A 22,869-nucleotide genomic window follows, 5' to 3' on the forward strand; every position below is an offset into this window, starting at 1 on the left:
TCCCAAGTCCTTGGGCTGGATAGGTGGATGAAAATGACAAATCCAATCTAATTATCTGGCTGATTGTGCGACAAGCCATAATAATATTTAACACTGAATTTCCCTCACAGTATTGTCACTTTTAGTATTTATGTATAGTAGAAAACAGCAATAGTTAAGAACTAGAACATTTGGGGAACTAAAGATCTAGATTTGTTTTTTTTAAATGTAGCACCAGCTCTTTCAAATAGGCCAGTTCAAGAAACAGGCACAGAATCAGCATATTGCCCCCAACAATCTGGGCCCTCATTTTACCAACCTTGGGAAGATGGAAGGCTGAGTCAGCCTTGAACCGGTGAGAAACTGCTGGCAGCTGGCAGAATTAGCCTGCAATACTGCATTCTATCCACTGCGCCACCCCAACTCTGGTGCTATTTTTTTTGCAACGAGGTAGACCAGTGTCGGCGAACCTTTTAGAGACCGAGTGCCCAAATTTCAACCCAAACCCCACTTATTTATTGTTGGGTGCTGGGTAGGTGTGGCCCACTGGGTGGGTGTGGCTGCAGTGGTCATGGCAGACTGGGTGGGCATGGTGGGGGTGGGCATGGCCACCTTGATGTTGCTCATGGGGAGGGACACCTGTGGGGGCCAGCCATGGTTGAGGGAGATCCAGGGGTTCTCTGGCAGGTGAGATCTGGGGTGAGGTGAGGTGAGGCAGGGGGCAGGGCAGGGGTGCCATTTCCATTCAGCATTTTTTGCAGATGTCTCATGACCCAAACTAGGTAACATCAGCAATGCCAGAAAAGAATGGGGCTTGTGGAGTGGAGAAGAAGAAAAGAAGAGGAGGAGGGCAGTTGTGGGTTTCTTGGTCCTGTCTGAGGTTTGTGGCTTTCTCTTCTCTGACAGAGAACTTTGCAGCTCTGCCTACAGAGCTACCAAAGCAGCAAGTGGAGTACCGGAGGCTCAGGGAGGGACAGTGCTGAAGTGGGCAGTTGGGCCATTGGCAAGAGCAACATGTCTGAGCAGAAAGCGGCCTTAGAACAAGTGGGGCAGGTAAGGAAAGAAATCCTCGCTCCCCTCAGAAATTTCGTTTGTTCCTTACCTGACTCCCAGCCCCATGCCATTTCATTTTTGCAATTGCCGCCGCTGCCACATGCAAGGAAACAAAAGAAGGTTTTTTTTGGGGGGGAAAGGTCAGTCAAAATTCCAACTTTGCGATCTTTCACAAGAAGTTGAAATTGATTGATTGACAGTGCACGTGCCCATAGACAGGGCTCTGCTTGCCACCTGTGGCATGCATGCCATAGGTTCGCCACCATGGAGGTAGACTAATAGAATCTTGAAAATGTGTTCAGGTTTCTCTGTTTCACCTCATACTAAACAAAAAGCAGGGGGGGTTAAGCATTTTTCCCTCAAGCTTGCCTCTTTTACAGGAATGTGTGACCTTTTCCATAATTTCCTACTCCCACACAACCTTTAAAGGCTTGCTCACTTCTTCCCAAGATTGACTCTACGTTCCCTTTCATGTAATTTATGAAAGGATCTTCAGAGAGAAGCAACTTCAAAGCAAGGAAGACTCACTCAAGCAACCATCTTCAAATATTGTCTTTCAATAGTAGCATGAGAAAGGACTCTTTCAGCAGTAGAAATGGAATATACAGTACCAACAAATATTTGGCTATCGTGCCTCAAACCTATTTTATATTACATAAAAGAAAATGTTAAATTTAGTGGAACTTCTGCAAAGCAAGGTGCCATAGTACTGCTTGATAGGAAAACCAGAGGGGTAGTTTTAAAAGGTGGGCATAAAAGATGGGAGTTGTGCCATAGTGATTTAGTATAGCATGAACGTGACATATCAAATGAAGTGAGGGTTTACAAATATAACAGCCTTTGTTGGAAACTCTGTTCCGAAGAAGTCTTTCTTCATATCTTTGACAATACAGGTAAACCTCAACTTACAATAGTTCATTTAGTGGCTGTTCAAAGTTACAACAGCACTGAAAAAGTGACTTATGACCAGTTTTCAGACTTATGACTGTTGCAGCATCCCCATGGTCACATGATCAAAATTCAGATGCTTGGCAACGGGTTCATATTCATGACGGTTGCAGAATCCTGGAGTCATGTGATCTCCTTTTGCAAACTTCTAACAAACAAATCAATGGGGAAGCCAGTTGCACTGAACAATCGTGGTACTAAGTTAACAATTGCAGTGATTCACTTAACAACTGTGGCAAGGTCATAAAATGGGGCAAAACTCACTTAACATAGCTTAGCAACAGAAATTTTAGGCTCAATTGCAGTGATAAGTCAAAGCTGGCCTGTATATATTACTTCAAATCATTTACAACAAGTATTAATGAGGAATTATTCTTTTTTATATCTAATGTACATAATGTACATTCCAATAGTCCATTAAACCTGCAAAAATTCATGGATTCTAATGCTAATATGGAATAATTGTTACTCATAAGGCTATATAATACAAATGAAGTGTGGAGAGGAAATACCATAATGGACAATTTCACATATTAGAAAGTAATTCAATAAACAACCTGGATCAACATACAATCTGTTTTCAGACTTTTTAATCTTCATTGCATGATCATGACACTTAGGGATCTGAGTTTTTATGATTTGTCCAATTGTGAAATTTTAGACATGTAGATTTTGAATTATACTGAATTATAAAACCAGTTTTTTGGACTTTATATGATGATTATAAATAGATTACTCTGTTCTTTAAACAAATCTATAGTAATCCATTATGTTAACATCTGCTTCTTTCTCACGTACATCTCCAGGTTGAGCTTAGACATTAATGATTATGAAATAAGCAGATATATAAAAGGCTTAAAATACATTAACAATTGCACAGCAAAATGCCTGCAATGAGGCAACCTGCTTCTGCAGCTACTTTCTTGGTATTTTTCTTTGGTTTGAGTTTTGCTGAACAAAATCTGGCAGCGTTACAAGGTATGGAAAACTAGGAAAAAAATTAAACTAATATAAAAATCTAATTAATGTGCAGTGGCTTTGAAATCAATCTTTGCCTAAATTATGAAGCTGTATTTTAAAATTAGTCTTGTATAATCTTTATTCTTATAAATGAATTCAAAATGTTACACATTTGATACGTTCTCTCACTGCCATCGGTATAGATTATAAAAATATTATTGTAATTATATTGTTCTCTTACAAAAGACAAAGTGTAGTGCACATATTTTAAAAATTTATTAAATAAATTTATATGCCATCTATCTCACTGTCAAACGACTCTGTTGGCTTATAACATCATTAAAACAGCAATATAAAATATTAAAAAGTTAAAACATTGATCATTGAAAATTAACAACAACAAAAATCCTGAGTAAAATAGGTACCAAACATAAATGAGGTGAAGGCAGATCTTCGCAGTCTACTAACTACCTCCAGTGAGGAACATGTAAATATATAGATGTTATTATGGGAATTCTACATTTATATAATTATCTCCAAATGTTTTCGGTCAAAATTCTTCTATAAAATATTAGTGAGATTAATGCTGGTTTTCTAGAACGGAATTCAACGTGTATGAAAATACTGCTGAAAAATTACCAAGCGCTACCAATTCAACTCAACGCAAGTCAAAATTGCATGTGGGAAATAAAGGGAGAAAGGGATACGAACGAAACCATTCGACTAATTTTTTCTCATGTGGAGTAAGTATCCTTCATCTGAGTTATGTCAGAAAAATCATAAATTAGATATTGTGTATTAGATAAGCAACCAGTATTTGCACAAGATCACTATGCAAAATGCAAAACATCCTTGGAGATAGCAAGGTAACTAGAGAGTGAGATTAAGAGAAGAGCGAGGAGGGAGGTTTTGTTAGGCATTGTACAGACAGTAAGGAAATACAGAATTGGAGACCTACAGAAGAGAGACGTAGAAGATCTACCTCAAAATCTGGAAAAACAACAAACAAAACTTCATTTTTTATATGTTTGAATCGGTGAAATATAACAACCAGAAGATATGATATTCAACCATAACAGTGGTAATAAAATCAGACTAAAATATACAAAATTATTAAATGAATGGCATTTGAATAAAGTAAAAATATATCCATAAAGTGTTAACACAGAATTAATTTAATATTTTATTAAATCTATCTGTATAGACCAAATTGATCCCTACTTTCCTGTGACAGTTCTTCAGGTTTTCGAAGACAGCTATGATGTCACCCTTAAACCTCCTCTTTGTTAGGTTAAACATACCTAGTTCTCTTAGCCTCCAAATCCCTTATCATCTTTCTTGCTCTTCTTTCCACTCTTTCTAGGGCCTCAGCATCTTTTTTGTATCATGGTGACTAGAATTGTATGCAGTATTCAAAGTGTGTCCTTACTAGTGCAATACAGAGAGGTACTATCACTTCTTATGCTCTTGATGCTATCCCTCTGTTCATACAACCTAGGACAGCATTGGCTTTTTTGGCAGCTGCAGCTTCATACTTAAGTGGTGCTCCACCAGCACACAATGTTCCCTCTCAAAGAGACTACTGTTGAGCAAGGTACTGTCGATTCTATGCCTGTGCATTTGGTTTTTCCTGCCTAAGTGCAGCACCTTACTTTTCTCCCCACTGAACTGCATCAATGCTCAAATCAGCCAAGATCCTCCTGAATCTTGAGCCTATCTTCCAAGGTGTTAGCAATTTCCCCCATCCATAATCTCCTCATCTTGGTTATTTATGTAGAGGTTGAAGAGCACTGGGCCCAAGACAGAACCTTGAGGTACTTCAGTCATAATGTTGCCATCACTGGTCCAGATATTAAGCAATATAAGGGGTTAACAGAAATAAGAAACCAGGTTGACACAAGATCATGAATAAACAAAGGTTAAGGGAGCAGTCATGTGATCATCTTTTGTGATCTTCTGACAAGGAAAGTCAATCGGAAAGCCAGATTCACTTAACAATCGTGTTACTAACTTAGCAACTGCAGTGATTCACTTAACAACTATGACAATAACAGTTGTAACATGAGGCAAAAACCTAATAACTGTCTTGCTAAGCAACATAAATGTTGGGCTCAGTTATGGTCATAAGTCAAGAACCACATGTATAGGCAACATTTTTATAGAGTGTCTTTCTTTTTTCAGTGACTGAGAACTCAGACTGCAGAATTATGCACAATTATAGGAAGCCAGTATTTGGAGACACTGTTATTGTAATATGTACAGGAGGGAGATACTGCACTACTATAATGGAAGCGTAGTACTTATTTATTTATTTAGTTATATTTATATACCGCCCTATTCCCTGAGGACTCAGGGCGGTTTACAGGGAATTAAAAATCCAAAATACAAAAATTAAGAACCAAATTAAAAAATATTAAATTGACCCTGTACTCAATTAAAAAGAACCCCAAATTAAAATTTCTCCTCAGTCTGGGCCCGAGAGCTCGAAGAGCCAGGTCTTCAGGCCCCGGCGGAATGATCGGAGGTCAGGGGCAGTTCTCAGCTCTACAAATATTTTATTTAGTTTCAATACTAAGAAGATTGCACTATTGTTTTTATGAAGGGATTTCATTAATACTAACTTATAGAAAAACCAATCTTCTCTTTTTCTTTTAAGATTTAGCCCACTGTCCTCATGTGACGAAGAATATATTGAAGTATATGACGGTCCCTCAACTAATTCATCTGTCTTAGGAAAAGTATGCCGTACTCAAGACTCAGTATTTCACTCATCATCTTCGACTTTAACATTTCGCATATCAACAGATTCCACAAATTTTACACGAAAGATCCATGCATTTTATTACTATATTTCACCAGATTTACGTAAGTCATCCACAGAAGAAAGGAGGGAGATTTCGATCCAGAATCACCTGCGAGTTCAGGTTTCCAGTTTTAGAATAAGAACTGATAGATGACACTCTTGTAGAATTGTTTGAAACTTATCTTTTCATAGCCATAATGAATTCTTAATTGAAAAATGAATTAAAAACGAAGTAAAAATAGCTTGAGCACAGGGACACCGCTTAAAGAGGGATGTAAAGCACTATGAAATGGTATATAAGTCTAAATGCTACTGCTATTTTCCCCTTTCCCATGGAGTCTTTTGAGACTTCCAGAGGGGAGGAGAAAATATTATGGAACATCAGTCTTCTGAAAGTGCTTGGAACGCTGGCATTCATTAGTGTTTTTACCAGATCTGAGATCCGTTTCTCCAACACGTGGGAGAATTCGCCTCTGGAGAAAGGGACCTCATATCCAATATGCCCTCCACTTGCAACCCTCCCCGAGAGCTTCCCTTATATTCTTCCTGACTATAGCAAAGCACATTACAAATGATGATCATATGATTGCTGGGCACTTGGCAACTAGTTGTAAATGTGAACAGGTTGCCAAATGTCCAAAATGTGGTCATGTAACTGTGGGAGACAGTCTGACATTTTACATCAACTGCAAGTGTTTTATGGTGCACTCTGAGGCCACCGTGACAAATGGTTGTGAGTCAAGGACTACTTGTAACTGAATACCAAGCAATTGTGTATATGTATTAATTCACAGTGGGTTCAATCTGTTTATGGCCAATTCCTCTATTAGCAGCAGATTTTAGTGGAAGCTCTATTAATCCCATGTTGTATGTATAATCTTAGAAAAATCCTTGAACCCTAAGGATTACTCTAAAGGTAATCAAAGCAGTTGCATAATTTCTAAACAGCTTGAATCCTTCCACTGGCGGAGGACAGGAACAGGAAGAACAGCAAACCATGTTTTTTGCATGCTGATGTATGTTTTTTTTAATCTTTCTAAAGCCGTTTGTGGAGGTTACCTTACTAGCCCAGAAGGAACATTCACCAGCCCAAACTACCCCAAGAAACACCCACCGTTTACGTATTGTGTCTGGCATATAGTAACAGAACCATATACCAAGATAAATTTAATTTTCAAGGAAATACTGTAAGTATATTTTGGTTTACAAATGTGTTTCCAATTTTGGTCAGAGTATGAAATGTTAAAATTTTTAAATAAAGAAATAAACTAAGTTCTAAGATTAGCCTTGCATTTAAAAATAGGCAGAATTATATGATTGCATGTTAGTAAAAATCCCTCAATAGAAAGTGGAACTTTAGCAAAAGAATTACAATATGCTTATCCCTAATATTTGACAGTCACTTTTTTTCTAAACTGATGCTCTTTATTCTCTATTTTCATTCATTCTTGGTTTCCCCCGTTTTAGTCAAATAACTTAACCACTATAACACATTGATTCATAAATTAATTATAAACCTTTGGGAAACATTTGCCTAAATCCAATCTATATCTCAAATCAGTCTAGCTTCTGCAACCAGCATCCAAACACTTATGAAAGCTAGTCCACAAATCCAAGAAGTTATTACCTACCATAGAACTAGCATGAAGTATAAATTAAGACTGCCAAACTAGGACTGGGGAATACCTTGAACCAAGGATGAATGATGATAAAGGAGAAAAAGGGATATGAGAAATAATAGTAAAATCAAACTGTTGTTTTTCTGTGCCCAGGATAGAAGTTGATGAAAACTGCAGATTTGATTTTCTCGCCATTTATGATGGTCCAAGATCTGATTCTCCTTTAATCAAAAAAGTGTGCGGTCGTTTAACTCCAACATTTACGTCTTCGTCTAATGCTATGACAATTGTGATGTCTACGGACTATGCTAATTCTTACAGGGGCTTTTCAGCTCGCTACACAACTATTCCAGTATCACAACCTAACAGTAAGTCCAAAGAGGCTATAATTGATTTATACTGATATGGAAAGGGAATACCAAATACAGATCTATTCTTCCAATGATGTCTTGCATATAAATCTGACTTTTGACATCTTTTCTAGGTTTTGAAATATGGCAAGGATTTTGTCCTTATTTCAAGTTATGACCAGTTTGACATAGGCACAAGCACACCCAGATGTTCTATCCACCACCAGAGATTCCTACCTTGTTTTTATTTTCTCCCTTCAAGTCAGGGCTGACTCCCGGCTACTATCTATTGTTCAGGAAAGTCCCTGTAAGACTTTCTTGGCAACATTTTGGATGTGGTTTGCCATTGCTTGCTTCTTTGGGCTTAAAGGATAACTAGCCAAAAGTCACTCAGTTGGCTTTGTGCCTAAGAGAGGAGTAGAACTCAGAATCTCCTCGATTCCTTAACCATCACACCAAACTAGCTCTCAGTACAGCTATACCTGACTGTAATTATATAGGCCTGATGACATAAGATCATTTATTTATGCAATTTATATAGCTGCCACAGCTATGTCACAACAATGACTGTGGGCAGTATACAAAAGTAAAACCAGATATTCAGACAATCCAAATAATAAATGTCCAAGGTCACATACAGCTAATTACAATTAAAACATCAGCCAGCATTTTTTGGAGGAGCATCTTCTCACTTTCTGAAACTGCAAGTTAGTTCAAAATACAGCAATTATGAGAAATCCTGAAAAGAGCACATCTTTTGTTGAAGGCGTTAAGATTTTTTGGAGGTGCTTCAAATTCAAAACATTTCCAATAGTTTGGAAGTGATAGTAATAGTCAGATTTCTATTTTACGTTACTATTTTGCCAGGGAACCAGGATTCCCTGGGGTTTCTCATTCATATACAAACCTGTTTAACACTGCTTAGCTTTTTCAATACCAAAGTCTTGGTTAGATGCTGCTTGTCCCAATGTTTTCATTTTATGATGCAAAAAAAATATCTATTTTTCACACAGAACAATTTTATAACTTTTGTCATCTCCTTTCAAATTAATCTGCAATAGCAATTACATACTTCTTTCTAGGACAAAGAGTTTTATATTATTCCTGAGGCTATTCTATTTTTTTTCCCCTGTTAGCATCCCTCAGTTGTTCTTCAGACAAGATGACAATTACTCTCAGCAAATTTTACTTGGCTTCGCTCAACTATAATGCAAGTTTCTTACATCTGAATGACCAAATGTGCAAACCTATTTCTTACAACCCAGTGATATTTTCTTTTCCAATCAACAGCTGTGGAACAATTAAAAAGGTAACATTCATCTTGCTGTGAATTCATTTATTTTTCCCAAAGCTATAGCTGCTTTTAATAGAGTCACCAATCAGGGCTGAAAAAATCCAGATGGTGACTAGTTGGCAGCAGTGAGTTTTCTTTCAACTAATGGTTATCAGATTTTTGCAGCCCATACTTAAAACCTTTTCTATCTTGCTCCTCTCCGCTAAGGAATTCAATGGTGAAAAAAGTAAGGTTCTACATTTAGGCAGGAAAAATCAAATGCACAGGTATAGTATAGGTGGTACCTTGCTCAATAGTAGTAACTGTGAGAGATCTCGGAGTCCTAGTAGACAATCACTTCAATATGAGCCAGCAGTGTGCTGCCGCTGCCAAAAAAGCCAACACAGTGCTAGGCTGCATTAACAGAGGGATAGAACCAAGATCAAGTGAAGTACTAATACCACTTTACAATGCCTTGGTAAGGCCACACCTGGAATACTGCATCCAGTTTTGGTCACCACTATGTAAAAAAAGATGTCGAGACTCTAGAAAGGGTACAGAGAAGAGCAACAAAGATGATTAGGGGACTGGAGGCTAAAACTTATAGGGAACGGTTGCTGGAATTGGGTATGTGTAACGAAGAGAAGGGAAATGGGTGACATGATAGCAGTGTTCCAATATCTCAGGGGCTGCCACAAAGAAGAGGGAGTCAAGCTATTCTCCAAAGCACCTGAAAGCAGGACAAGAAGCAATGGATGGAAACTAGTCAAGGAGAGAAGCAACTTAGAACTAAGGAGAAACTTCCTGACAGTTAGAACAATTAACCAGTGGAACAACCTGCCTCCAGAGGTGGTGAATGCTCCAACACTGGAGGTTTTTAAGAAGAGACTGGACAGCCATTTGCCTGAAATGGTATAGGGTTTCCTGCCTGAGCAGGGGGCTGGACTAGATGACCTCCAAGGTCCCTTCCAACTTATTATATACTATCCCTAGATTTAAACATATTAATGGGATACAATCTTGAATGAGTCCAATATAGTTGTATATCTCTGTACTTTGCTTTTTTACACCACTCAGATATGAAAAAGAGCTGTAAGTGAATTTTAAATACCCCATTAGTTTCCTTTGTAGTTTTATTTACTGGCAACAGCCTGTTTCATTAAATGTCCTGTGCTTTTTTCAGAATTCAAATGCTGATTTTCAAGACATCTTCTTAGTTTTCAAATGGAAAAATCAGTAATATCAAAGAAAATGATATTGGAGAAGGCTTTCGCTTTTCAATGTTCTTCAATCTATTATCATATATGATTTTTTTTGCTACTGGCTGTTATATCTAAACAAAACACTTAGCTACATTTTTATAATTAGATATTATAAAACTTTAGACTCGTGATGTATTTGTAGCTCAAAAATACTTTTTCTGTCTCCTGAAATATTCTACCATTTAAAAAATACCTTTTTTTTTTCTTGGCAGACTGAAGGTCAAAGCATCTCTTACAGCAATATTGTAACGGCCTACCCAACAGGCACTGTGGTTACCCGCCAAAAGAAAGTTGAAATTGTTGTGAAATGTATAATGGAAAACAATTCAACAGTAGAAGTTGTATATGTAACAGAAAGTGAACATTTAGACAACACGACCACTACGGGTAGATATAATCTCAGCATGTTGTTCTATGAAACAGACTCCTTCTCCAAACCAATATTTGAAACTCCATACTTTGTTGACTTGAACCAAATGCTCTATGCACAGATCAGCCTACATTCCAGTGATCCAAATCTGGTAGTATTTGTGGATACTTGCACAGCATCTCCAGATCTTAATTCTAAATCACCAAAATATGATTTAGTTAAAAGTGGGTAAGTACATTCACTGTTAATCACAATTAGGATTTACTATAAATATACCTACAAGACATAGAACCAATGTAATTTCCATCATGGAAGAAAAATAGGACAAAGGTTTCATATTATATTACATACATCACTTAATTATTTAATATAATGGTCTTTACAAGACTGCAGGCATTTGATAAAATAGATTAATATCTACAAGCATGTAAATTGCAATACATCTCACATGGCTTTATTGTACATATACAGTAGACTAACACAAGTAACTTTCTGGACAAAATATAAGTGGGGCTAACTATAGATTGAAAGAATCCATGTGAGAAAGGAAAGTAAAGAAATAGATCTAGGATCGAAACTCTTTTCCTTAAAAGCATTCATTCTTGGAACTTTTACAAAGCAATTTCTGATAAGCATAAAATATAAATGCATACAAGTCCAAGTATTTATCATGATAAAATAATCGGAATATTCTATTTCAGCTGCACTAAGGATGATACTTTTATGGCCTATCCCATCGTTGAGCATTTTGGGAGATTCAGGTTCAGATCCTTCAGATTTCTAAAACATTACCCATCTGTTTATCTTCACTGTGAAGTTTTAATTTGCGACAGCAAGGATTCTAATTCTCGCTGCACCGAAGGTTGCATTTCTCGACATAAAAGAGAGATTCCTTCCTACAAATGGAAAGGAGATGCTGTGATTGGACCCCTCAAACTGAAAAGAGAAGGAAGTTCCATGGATCGCTCAGGTGAGAATGTTTTCTTGGAGTTGATTACATCAGTAGATTTAACAGGTTTCATTGGGAATTGTTTAAGAGCGCTTTCAGTATTATAAATAGCAATCAAAGCATGCTACCACTGAATTGCAGACAAACAGAACTGCCAGTGCCTCCATCTCTACCCAATCAATCATAAAATACTGGTTAAAAAAAAGGAAATGTATAGCCAGCAATTCTCCAGATTTTATTTTAAAAGTATTGTTCAATAATTTTGGAACTTGTGAAGATCATTTAATCTCCATTTGTCTTCTGTTTTTATATTCAGACATTTCTAGTGAAGTTTATCCAGAAGAAAGTGTTAATGCACAGCCCCAAGTCCTATATATCCTTGCATTTGCTGTGTTGGCTACAAACACAGTACTCCTGGTTGGGCTAGCAGCAAAGCGTCTCATCACTCGAGAAACCGGATACAGATACCAGAAACTGAGTTACTAACATCTTCATCTGACTGTTTCACATTTATGCAGATATGAATGAAACGTTCTGTGGTCTTTCCATGATTTTTTTTTCCTTTAGAAGGATAATTTCAATTAAAATAAATGAACTACAGCATTAAACATATCTGGAAGGGAAATAGTCAAATACAAAACATGCATACACACACCGTTACATTGGATACCAAAATAAAGAAACTGAAATTGAGGAAAGTTATGATCACAAATATGATTCTTCTCTTCTTCCCCCATCTTTTTTTTTCTGGAGAATTTTTCAGGAGACACAAATGGCTGTAAGGAAGAAAACGGCCAGGAATATTCCTTCCAAGAACTCCTTTATGTTAAACTTATTTTTAGACAAACCCCTTTAACCTTGTTTGTTTATATATTAATACACAAACATTCAAGCTAACTACGGAAAGAGAAGTATACGTGAATAACTCATTGAGAAAAAAAAACATTTTGATGTCAAAACATTGGATTCTATTGCTCTGCCGCCAAAATTCATCATATGAGTCAAGTTTACTCATGAGCCTTTTGTCAAATACAGATGAATATATACAAAATAAGATCAGAGAAAATATATGTTGAAATAACTTGAAGTTCTACATGGATAACAAGACCAGATACGTATTGCAGGTGTCAATAAAATACAAACTCCTTCTCTTAGTTAATCTGCTTTTTTCTAAGACTGAACATTAATTTTAAATCCAGAATTAATGGATATAATTTAATTATTTTATGATATTACCCTACATAAAACTATAAAAATCTTATTAAATGTTGATAAAGCTGCAAAGCACTTAGAATGGTTCAAAATAATTTAGTGAGACACTTATCATGCCCAAAACTAATCTTTAAATAGTTATGAATAAATAGACCATAAGCAGATAAAGGAAATACTCTGAAAAATAATTATTTTACACATTACAGATGTATAACAATTAACTTTAGCATATAATACTTGCAAAATTACAGAAAAAGTACAAATTTTGAGGTGTAACTGTTTACAAGCTTATAAGCAACAAGTTTGTAAAATATAGACTTGTCCTTATAAAACATATCGAGTCTTTGACTTTTATAAGGATTTCCTACCTCTTCCCATCTGTGTTTTCTTCTTTCAAAGGACATTCTTGAGAAACAATATGCAAATTATTAACCAAATCTATTACTGCAGAAAGTTTATTATCAACATGTTCCTGAAGTTTTTCCATACGTAGGTCAATATAGTCCATTAATCTCTTCTCTGTCTGCTCCATCTTTCTGGACATGAACTTTTCCAAATATAGACAAATATGCTGCTGTTCTAAACTGCAAGAAATGCAAATAACCAAAAACTGATTCATGCCATTGAAAAACATAAATTATATACCTTGTGGCAATAATTTTACAAATACCCCAGTAGAATAACTGACACTGAACAATCAAAATCTGAAAATCTTCCAAGGCTCATGTTACTTAATAGTGCACATAAATAATATTAATAATCTGGAAACATTAAATATGTATGTTTAAATGTTAAGCAGTATCATCTACCCCTTTTTAAAAATCAAATGAGCAGATTTATTAAATACCTCTGGTAAGGCAGCAAGCAAAATAGGATTATAGCACCTCAATAGATACCGAGGCATACAATCTTTAGCCTTTGAGTACAGATGATCGTTATATTACACAGGAACAGGAACATGACACTCCATGTTTCAATATGAATTTTGTGTATTATTGTACCTAGTGCTATAATGTGTTTCTATGGGTGTACTGGATTTTTATTACTGATGTATTATTTCATCTTCTTAACACTGTTAGCTTCTCAGAATCACTTGGTAAATGGGAAGACATATAAGCTGAATAAGCAAATAAATATCTTTCTTTTCCATGATTTCATGCCAGCATCTCAAAACTGATTTAAAGAGATAATCTAGGGAACCAGTAGAAAGTCAGAATATAACTGCATAGTTAAATATTTTTCAAATTCTACTGATTAATCTTTCATATAGTTCCTGCTATCATAGTGCAAAGATTTATGGAAAGTGAACCAATCAGAAATCAGCAATTTGAGTGCTCTCAATTTTAATGAATTCAAAAATCCAGCTAAATTCAATGGTCACACAATGATGAAAAATTTTGTTTAACAGTTACATAGTTCAAATGCTTGGTAAAGTCTACCTTATTTTTTTTAAAGAGGCATTTTGAGCCCAATTTTAAAAATGGATAAAATTTTCCAGTATGAACTCACCCAACACTCTGAATTCCATCTTTCTGAGAAGCAGATTTTTTTTCACATTTATCCTTTTCACCTACGGATAGACGATCTACGTGACCACATACTGTTTGAAGAAATGGAAGCAGGAATGTGGAATTTGGCATATTTGAATTTTCATTTCCTTGTTCTTGAAAAAACGATGCCATAAACCCTTTACAGTCACTTTCAGAAGGAACAGTACAAGGCTGAAGTCCAGGAAGCTCAAAAATGTTACTTGTAGTAAGAACCTGTTTGGTGATCTTGGAGTGTGCATTTAAATCCTCTGTAACTGCTTTAGCTGCCAAATTAGCTTTTAAAAGACAAGGTCCATTGGACAAGTGATCTAAGTCAGATGCCTTTTTCAATCCATCAATGGGATGATTTTTTCCATACACAAATCCATTCCCTCCTAAGATGGTTTGTAACTTGCCTCCAAAAGAAATTCCATTCTAATAGAAATAAAATACATGATCTCATTAATTAAAATATATAATCCAAGAAAATAATTATACAATTTCTAATCCCAATAGTATCTATCTGAATATTACAGACTCATATTGAACTGGTGAATACCCCCCCCTTATTGGAAAACCATTTGCTCAATGTGTTGCTTTTCTAGCAATTTTCTGAAATTCCTCCATATTCAACCCATTGGCTCCTGCTAACCCTGCCTATGTCAGAGAGAGACTCATTTAGCCAGGGAAAGAAGCCAAGCAGGGAATTAATCTGCAATTGTTATGTGGGCATAAGAGAGCAAGGTCCAACCCCCCATGAATGTTGTTGAATTTAGTTTGGCCCCGATGCAAACTGCCAATGTCCTATGAAATAGGCATGGAGCTCTTCATGTGTAGATCTGGTTATGTTGCACTTAACAGGTTGTTTTTAGAATATTTTACTGAACTTGGCTTTATTTTACTATAATCTTTGATACGACATAAATAATTTGGAGCGTTAAAGAAAGTGTCAATGGAAGCTCTTTTTATTATTTTAAATGCAAACTGTGCTAAATGTGGAATGAGTAGGACAAAGGAAAAGGAAGTTAATAATGGTAGAGAAGAATATAATTGCATTTTCACTGTTATTTTCTTAATCACCAGATTGATCCAGACCTTACAACCATGATAATGAATGAATTACATACCTTTCAAACAACACCCACCATTCACATTTGAATAGTTATGAGCAAGTGAAACACCCTGAAATTTTCTTGGCAATAATATGGAAATTGTTATCCATTTCCTAGTTCAGGCATGTCAAACTTGCAACGTCACGTGACGTCGCGCGATGTAGCACGGCTTTTCCATTGCCGGCAATGGGGTGGGCGTGGTTTCAGCATGACACATCCGGCACGCAGGCCAGCAGTTTGACATGCCTGCCTTAGTTCATTTTTTCCCTTCTTGTCTACTCCACAGCTTTGGATTCCCAGATAGCTGCACAAGTATTATGTAAAGCTGAGCTTACCTAATTTTAGAGTCTAATATGAAGATTCACGTGTTACCATATAACTTCAGATTATATATACCCTACCTTTTCAGACCAATTATGCAACTCTGTGTTATATTCAAGGTGCTGGTAATGACCTATAAAGCCCTAAATGGCTTGGGTCCGGACTATTTAAGGGAACACCTGCTGCCGGCATCAACTTCCCATCATCCTGTGCGCTCCCATAGGGAGGGCCTCTTTAGGGTGCCGCCAGTCAGGGAATGCCGGCAGGTGATCCCCAGAGGGAGGGCATTCTCTGTGGGCGCGCCTGCCCTTTGGAATGATTTACCTGTGGAACTCCGGACTGCCCCCGACCTGCGCTTGTTTCGCCAGGACCTGAAAACCTGGCTTTTCGATCTATCTGGCCTGGACTGAGGGGGTTTTTAGTTTTAAGTTTTGTTTTTTTTAATTCCATTTATATCCCACCCTTCTCCGAAGACTCAGGGCGGCTTACAAGCTTAGCAGTAGCCTTCATTCTATGTATATGCCTGCTTATTAGGGCTTTCACACACACCCCAAGCGGCATTATTACAAATTAAGCTGACTTTGTAATAATGCCGCTTGGGGGGTGTGTGTGAAAGCCCTAACAAGCAGGCATATACATAGAATGAAGGCTACTGCTAAGCTTGTAAGCCGCCCTGAGTCTTCGGAGAAGGGCGGGATATAAATGGAATTAAAATAAATAAAATAAATAAAAATAAATAATTGCCCCCAACAATCTGGGTCCTCATTTTACCTACCTCGGAAGGATGGAAGGCTGAGTCAACCTTGAGCCTGGTGGGATGCAAACCTGCACTAATTGCAGGCAGCTGGTGTTACTTAAGGAGGCATTAGCCCACTGCTCCACCAAGGCTCTTTTAACATTGTTTTGTTGGGCTATTATTAATTTAATTCTTTTTAATTCTATTTGTATCTTAATTTATATTGTCTTTTAAATATTGCCCAGTAAACCGCCCTGAGTCCTTCGGGAATAGGGCGGTATAGAAAACTAATTAAAATAAAAATAAAATAAATATATCTATTTATTTTTCTAACTTCACTATGCAAAAAGACCACAAAATTACTATGGAAAGGAAAACTATATATAAACAAAAATTCTAACTCTGCAACTAAAGTTGGTAATAATCATTTGAAAGAAGGCAAAGCCTGCCTTTATTTCAGTTATTAACAGCGCACAAATAATATGCAAGTTGAGAATACAAAAATGCCACATTATACAGTCCCTTCTACTCTTTGCGCATAAAAAGAACATTTTATGAATAATGTTTTGCAAATGGTAACTTACCTTCTGTTGAAAACGAACCATATCTAGGAGTTGTTGTGCCCCAGGCGATAATTTGGATCCCATTGATTCCATTATAGTTTGTACTTTATCTAGATCTATTCCTGATCCTAATGTAACACTGGGCACAGTCTTTGCACAGGCTGACTGGACTTGTACTACGATTTTATTGATGAGTACTTTTTGTTTTTCACTGATGGATAATAGCTAGTGAAAAGAGAATTCTGGTGACTTGAGGAAATAATTCAATTAAACACATTCCTTTAAAAATGATCTCCATTTTTTTCTCCTCTTAATTCTCATAGTAAACTTTATGCAGATGCTAGTAATAGGTCTGATATAACTAAACATAAGAATATGTTAATGGTAAGACTAGGTTGAAGCAAAATATTAGTTGTATTAAAATTTATTCTTAGATAGTATTAAAGCCATGACTTCAAGGATTCGTTTCTTGATTCTGCACTAGTGTGATTTCCATATAGAACTTTTGACAGCAGAGAAAAATTGTCCATTACCTCAGTAAATATGAGTTTCTAATTTTTTAAATTTGCTGAAAGATGGGGAATGATGCTGAATGAACTTCCTATTTTCCTGTGAATCAGTTTTATATTAGTTAGGAGTACTGGGTCTCATAGGCCAGGGATGGAGGTTAAAGAATTAAGAAAAGTTTTGGGGGACAAACAGGAAAACATGAGACTGAGAAGATATGTTTATTTCATGTTTGCAACTGGAAAGAAATATTTTCAGTGCAAACATTTGATGCTTCTAAAAATTATCAATCTGTCTCACTATCATAGCTTACTTGTGCTATATTGCTTTTTCTTCCATCTCTAAAATCTCTTCTTTACAAAGGAAAGAGATTATTAAAAACTACTTGCAATCAAAATGCCTGGAAGAAAAATCACACAAATTAAAGAAAATGGTCTTTTTACAACTTCCAGAATGTAAGAGGGAACACAATAATTTTATTTACTCACCAATAGAGTTGTGCAAGACATTCAACAGAGGCTCTTTATAAAGGCTCTTTGTCAATATGAGCAAAACATCTTTTCTCAAAACAGCTATATCACTGGAAAGCTGGTACAACTGCTTCAAATATTGTCTCCAACAGTTTGCAGGTATGCAGGTCCAGCTGCATACCTGCAATTTGCAGTTGCAGAAGTGTTGCCTGTGCATATAGATACACATACAGTATGTACAGACAGCTGGAGGGAGTTTTCAAAGCAGCTGCAAAACAGCTGTTTCAATGCTTCCAGGAGGAATGCTTTGCTCACTGATATGTTTTGCAAAGGCCCTCTTTTGAATAATTTGTAAAACTGCTGAAACTATCTTTTAAAAAATAAGACAAAAATTTAAGCTTTTGGTTTTTTTTTGTAATTTCCTACCTTAATCTTACAAGAAACTGTAGAGCACTCCAACGTAAGATATTTTTTGTACAATGAAATCTGGTCATCTTCGCTGGAAAAAAAAGTAAAATAAAGAAATTATAAAATTTGTATAATACTGCATTAATGAAATAGTTTTTCATAAAGAGCAATACAAGCAATACTGATTTTTCCCCCAAGATGCTACTTATATTTTTCTAATGTCCAAATAAACAAAACAACACTGCTACACTTACAAATATTAGAAAGTTTCAATAACTCTTACATTTCTTAGTAATCTCCATAAGACCAGCAGTTATTTAAACATAGCAGAAAACTGAAGACCCCACTCACAATCCAGAAATTCTATGCACATAGCAAGTACTTCAGTGAAAAGACAGGGCACTTGTACCTCATGTGATACTCAATGAATTCTACCAAAGGGTGTTTTTTTCCCCACAAATCACAAGGAAGGAGAAGTAGCCATTAAGAGCTACAGTGAGATGAATAAGAAAATTCCAGTGAGCAATAAGCTTAATGCTCAGCAGGATCTCTAAAAATGAACTCTAGTTTAGATATTTGGGGGAAAATTATCCAAAACAAATGTTATAAAGTTAGTCATTCACATATAAGTAAACCCCTGCTCCAGGATTATTTTTAAATAAATTTCTTGAAAGCAACCTGGCTACAAGAGTTATCCACTCCTCATACAATTAGAGCATGTATGAATACTTATTCTTTCTTTCATGAAATGAAACTTATTATTCTTAAGATCTCTATCCAACATATCAAATTATTAATATCGTACCTATTATATTTCTGTTATCCCAACATGTTTCTGTAGGAGAAAGACCTTTTCAAAGATGTTCCAACCAATCATGAAAATGTTGCTTTCAGTTTCACTGCATTAGCAAAACACAGTCTACATACCCATATGAATGCAGAACAAGAAAAAAACTAGAATCAAACAACATTATTGACATATAAATATTAAAACATTTGAGCATATAATTTCTGGAAGTCTTATCTGCGAGACTGAATATAACCTCATTACATTATTGACTGAATCAATGTGAAAAAAAGAGAAAACAACTGACCTGCCATGTTTGACAGTAAACATTTTCTCTCCCCTTCCAGTTGCATAGTATTCATCTCCTAAGTAGACTTCCATGTTCCTTGCTTCACTTATAATACTTAGACTGACAATTTCTTCAGATCCACATGGATCACAGTGCAAGTAGAGTAAACAGGGAACTACACCGTCATCATTTATTTCTCCTTCAAGAACGACAACATTCTGACTAAATAAGAGGAAATGTTTTACCTTAAGTTACTCACTTGAACATCAGTACCTCTGGGAAATAAACTTTTGAAATGTACACGACAAAAATCCAAAAATATTTATCCCACGGCTAAAATCTTGCACAGGTATTCAAATGGTTATCTCTTCAAAGTATTATTGAAGTTACATGAAGTAAGAAGTGGTTTTTCCCACCCTTTGAAGAGAGAGGCTGAATTTAGATTCGAAAACAGAAGCATGGACTAGTGAAAGGGAGAAAATGAATCTCGAGAGCAAAAACTGTGTGGTGTCCATACATGAAGAACTGCAAACTGCTATTATCCATGGATTCCATCCAATTTTCTACAGTCCTCATTCTCTAGGAACAGCAGCAACTTTTCTTTATTTCTGTTTCCCTGAAAACATTGACTTTCTACATTTTCTATCCTGTCAATTACCTCTCCTGCTCATCTCTTCTTTTGTTTGCTCTTTCTTTCTCTTCCTGCACAGCCATCCCTTCTCATCCTATTTCCATCCCATTTTTACTTCTTTTTTTACTTGGAAAAGCAAAGGAAGATATTTATGTATCTGAATATGTATTCCTGAATGACAAGAGTAGTCTGTGGTGAAGGAAAATGGTTAGAGTATGTGTATACATAATGAAGGCATCAATTAATGATACAGATAATTAACTTATAGTTATTCTTCTATTTTAGCCCTGTATTTTTTTTAGAATATGGATTTTGGTAAATATGTGTATAAAAGAATAATCACCAAGACTACTTTTAGCTGAACTGACAACTCTAGGTTGACAAATCAATGAGGCTGAACAAGATACATGGATTTTAAGTGTACATCTAAACATTTTTGTGTTGGGTTGATACGAAAGGTAAACTTACAATCAACTTTTGACAGCCGGGGATTGCACTGGGTGATAGTAAGGGTAGGAGAGAGAATCAGTGTGGATACATTATATATGTGGTAAGTGGTTGGGCTGGAATTTTCTCTTTGATAAAATAAGGGTGGATTATGATTTTAATTTGTGTGTGTGCATGATTATGTTTAAAACTGTCTATTATTTTAGGATCTGCACTGGAGCTTTATACAGCCAAGAATGAATGACTAATGAAATAAAAATACGAAGTGAATACAAAAGTGAGCGATCAATATTAAAGAAGTATGGTGAGGTGGTTTGATTATGCAGGTAGTCCTTGCTTAACAAACAGTAATTCAGACTGGCAACTCCATGCTAAGCAATATAGTCATAAAAAGCATTGTCACATGACTGCACCAATTTACAATGGCAGTTATAGCAAGTCATTGTTGTAAATCCTCTATAGTTGTTACATGCCACATCACATAATTGCCATTTGCAACCTACTGCCAGATTCCCCATTGACATTGTTTGTCAAAAGCCAGGAGTTAAGGTTGCAAATGGTAATCATGGAACAGAGGACTCTGCAACCATTATAATTGTGAGCTGGTTGCCATAAGCCCAAATCACAACCACGTGACCGTAGAGATCCTGCAACAATGATGGCCAGTTGTAGTCAGCTTATTCAATATTATAATAACTTTGGTTTCTGAATGAGTACTAAATGAAGAGTATCAGTAGAGAGAATGAATGAAGACCAAACATGAAACAAATCAATAAAGGAAGATAAAACAGCTCCAGAACAAGGTAAGCCGAAGAAAGTTGTGACTGGATGCAGATGGTGAGAACTCAAAAAGAGGGAGGTAGAGACGTTTAAAAAAACCAAAAGCTAATGTAAGGAATGGGTACAATAGAAGCAGGGATGGAATACACATAATTATATGGAGTGATATAATGAATGTAAACTAGATTTGATTCAATTTCCTTTCTTTTTATCTTTTGCCTTTCATTTATTTTGCTGTTTCTCGCTTTTCCGCCTTACCCTTCACACAACAAGGCTTAATTCAAAATGGATTAAATTGATTTTGGACACTTGATTCATTCATAGCACTAAATCCGAGCTTAGCAAGTGGGAATGGGAGGGCAAGAAAACATAACGGGTAATTTTCAGCAGTTCTGCTCCAAGATATTGGAGGAAGTACTAGATAACACCAAAACTTGCTCAGGAAGAAGGAGAAGGAGAAGGAGAAGGAGAAGTTGGGACCTTGGAGGTCATCTAGTCCAACCCCCTGCTCAGGCAGGAAACCTTATACCATTTCAGGCAAATGGCTGTCCAGTCTCTTCTTAAAAACCAGTTCTTCTATTTCAATGGTTTTAAGTTCTTCTGAAGCCTGGCTTAGTAAACCCCAACGGACTGGATTCACATATCCAGGTAAACCATAAGCCGCGATTTAAGCATTCATCCAACAGCCTATATCCCCGAATTAAGCAAATTACAGGCTCCTGAACCCAGAAACGTGAGCCTGCAAAGGACTCAACGACCCTGCTGAGGGGGCCTTCGCATCACCGGACAATTCCTCGGCCGCTAGCTACATTTCGTTCGTTCCCCCATTTCTCTCTGGCCTCAGAAGGTCCTTCTCACCCGCTCGGGGCTGGTTCCGAAAGCTCCCCCGCATCGAATTGCCCCGCCGGGACGACGCAGAGAACCCTCGCCAGATCGTTCCGACATTCCCAGGAGCAGGCGACCGAGACGCGGGGCCTGCCAGCAGAGACATCCCAGCCAGCGGGAGCATGCTGGTTCTGGGGAGTCTCCGTCAAGCGTTTGTTGCTACTACTGCTGCTGCTGCTGCTGTTGCTGGCCATGGCAAGTTAAGAGACCCGAGCCTTGTAACGCAGCACAGCCCCGGCTGGAATGAAACCCTGGGCGGAGTAAATTTTAAGGCGGAACTTAGCGTCGAAGGAACGCGTTCTTCATCGGACTTATGTTTCACGGGACTTCCGCCCTCCCACAAAATTAAATCATAGATAGGAAGACTTTCTATTTTCCTGTCGTTATAGGAAGTTAGTTGATTGACCACGTGATAGCGGCGCGGTTCGTTTGTCAGTATGACGTCCCGCCTCTTTAGGGCGCTGTGGCTTTCCGAGAGGTTGCGCTTCTTGCAACTGTTCAATGAGATAGTGGGAAGAGCGGCTTTTGCTGTCCGCTGTAACGTAGCCGCGGTGTCTTTGCATCCAGCCCCTCTTCGGCAATAGAAGCCGAGGAGGAAGCTCGCGGTTATTTTAAGGCTCTGAGTG

The 22,869-nt window shown here is 36.9% G+C and overlaps 2 protein-coding genes across 2 annotated transcripts; one reads left to right on the top strand and one right to left on the bottom strand.

The window, feature by feature from the left end:
- Nucleotides 1-633: 633 nt before the first annotated feature.
- On the top strand, nt 634-11,955 carry LOC310640789 (CUB and zona pellucida-like domain-containing protein 1; the record flags this gene model as incomplete). The annotated part of the gene is made up of 9 exons (XM_083363306.1): nt 634-666; nt 886-1,032; nt 4,666-4,754; nt 5,597-5,805; nt 6,786-6,930; nt 7,516-7,730; nt 8,849-9,021; nt 10,460-10,845; nt 11,319-11,955. The coding sequence occupies 9 exons, from the start codon at nt 634-636 to the stop codon at nt 11,671-11,673; spliced, it is 1,752 nt and encodes a 583-aa protein (XP_083219432.1). The 3' UTR covers nt 11,674-11,955.
- Nucleotides 11,956-12,173: 218 nt separating this feature from the next.
- LOC310640790 (ATPase PAAT) lies at nt 12,174-22,437 on the bottom strand (the record flags this gene model as incomplete). Its single annotated transcript, XM_083363307.1, has 6 exons — nt 12,174-13,362; nt 14,288-14,742; nt 17,061-17,264; nt 18,443-18,515; nt 19,519-19,722; nt 22,217-22,437. 6 exons carry the CDS (start codon nt 22,435-22,437, stop codon nt 13,143-13,145), a joined length of 1,377 nt encoding a protein of 458 aa, XP_083219433.1. The 3' UTR covers nt 12,174-13,142.
- Nucleotides 22,438-22,869: the final 432 nt, after the last annotated feature.

The sequence above is a fragment of the Vipera ursinii genome, assembly GCF_947247035.1.
Source record: "Vipera ursinii genome assembly, chromosome: 5".
Classification (NCBI taxonomy): Eukaryota; Metazoa; Chordata; class Lepidosauria; order Squamata; family Viperidae; genus Vipera; species Vipera ursinii.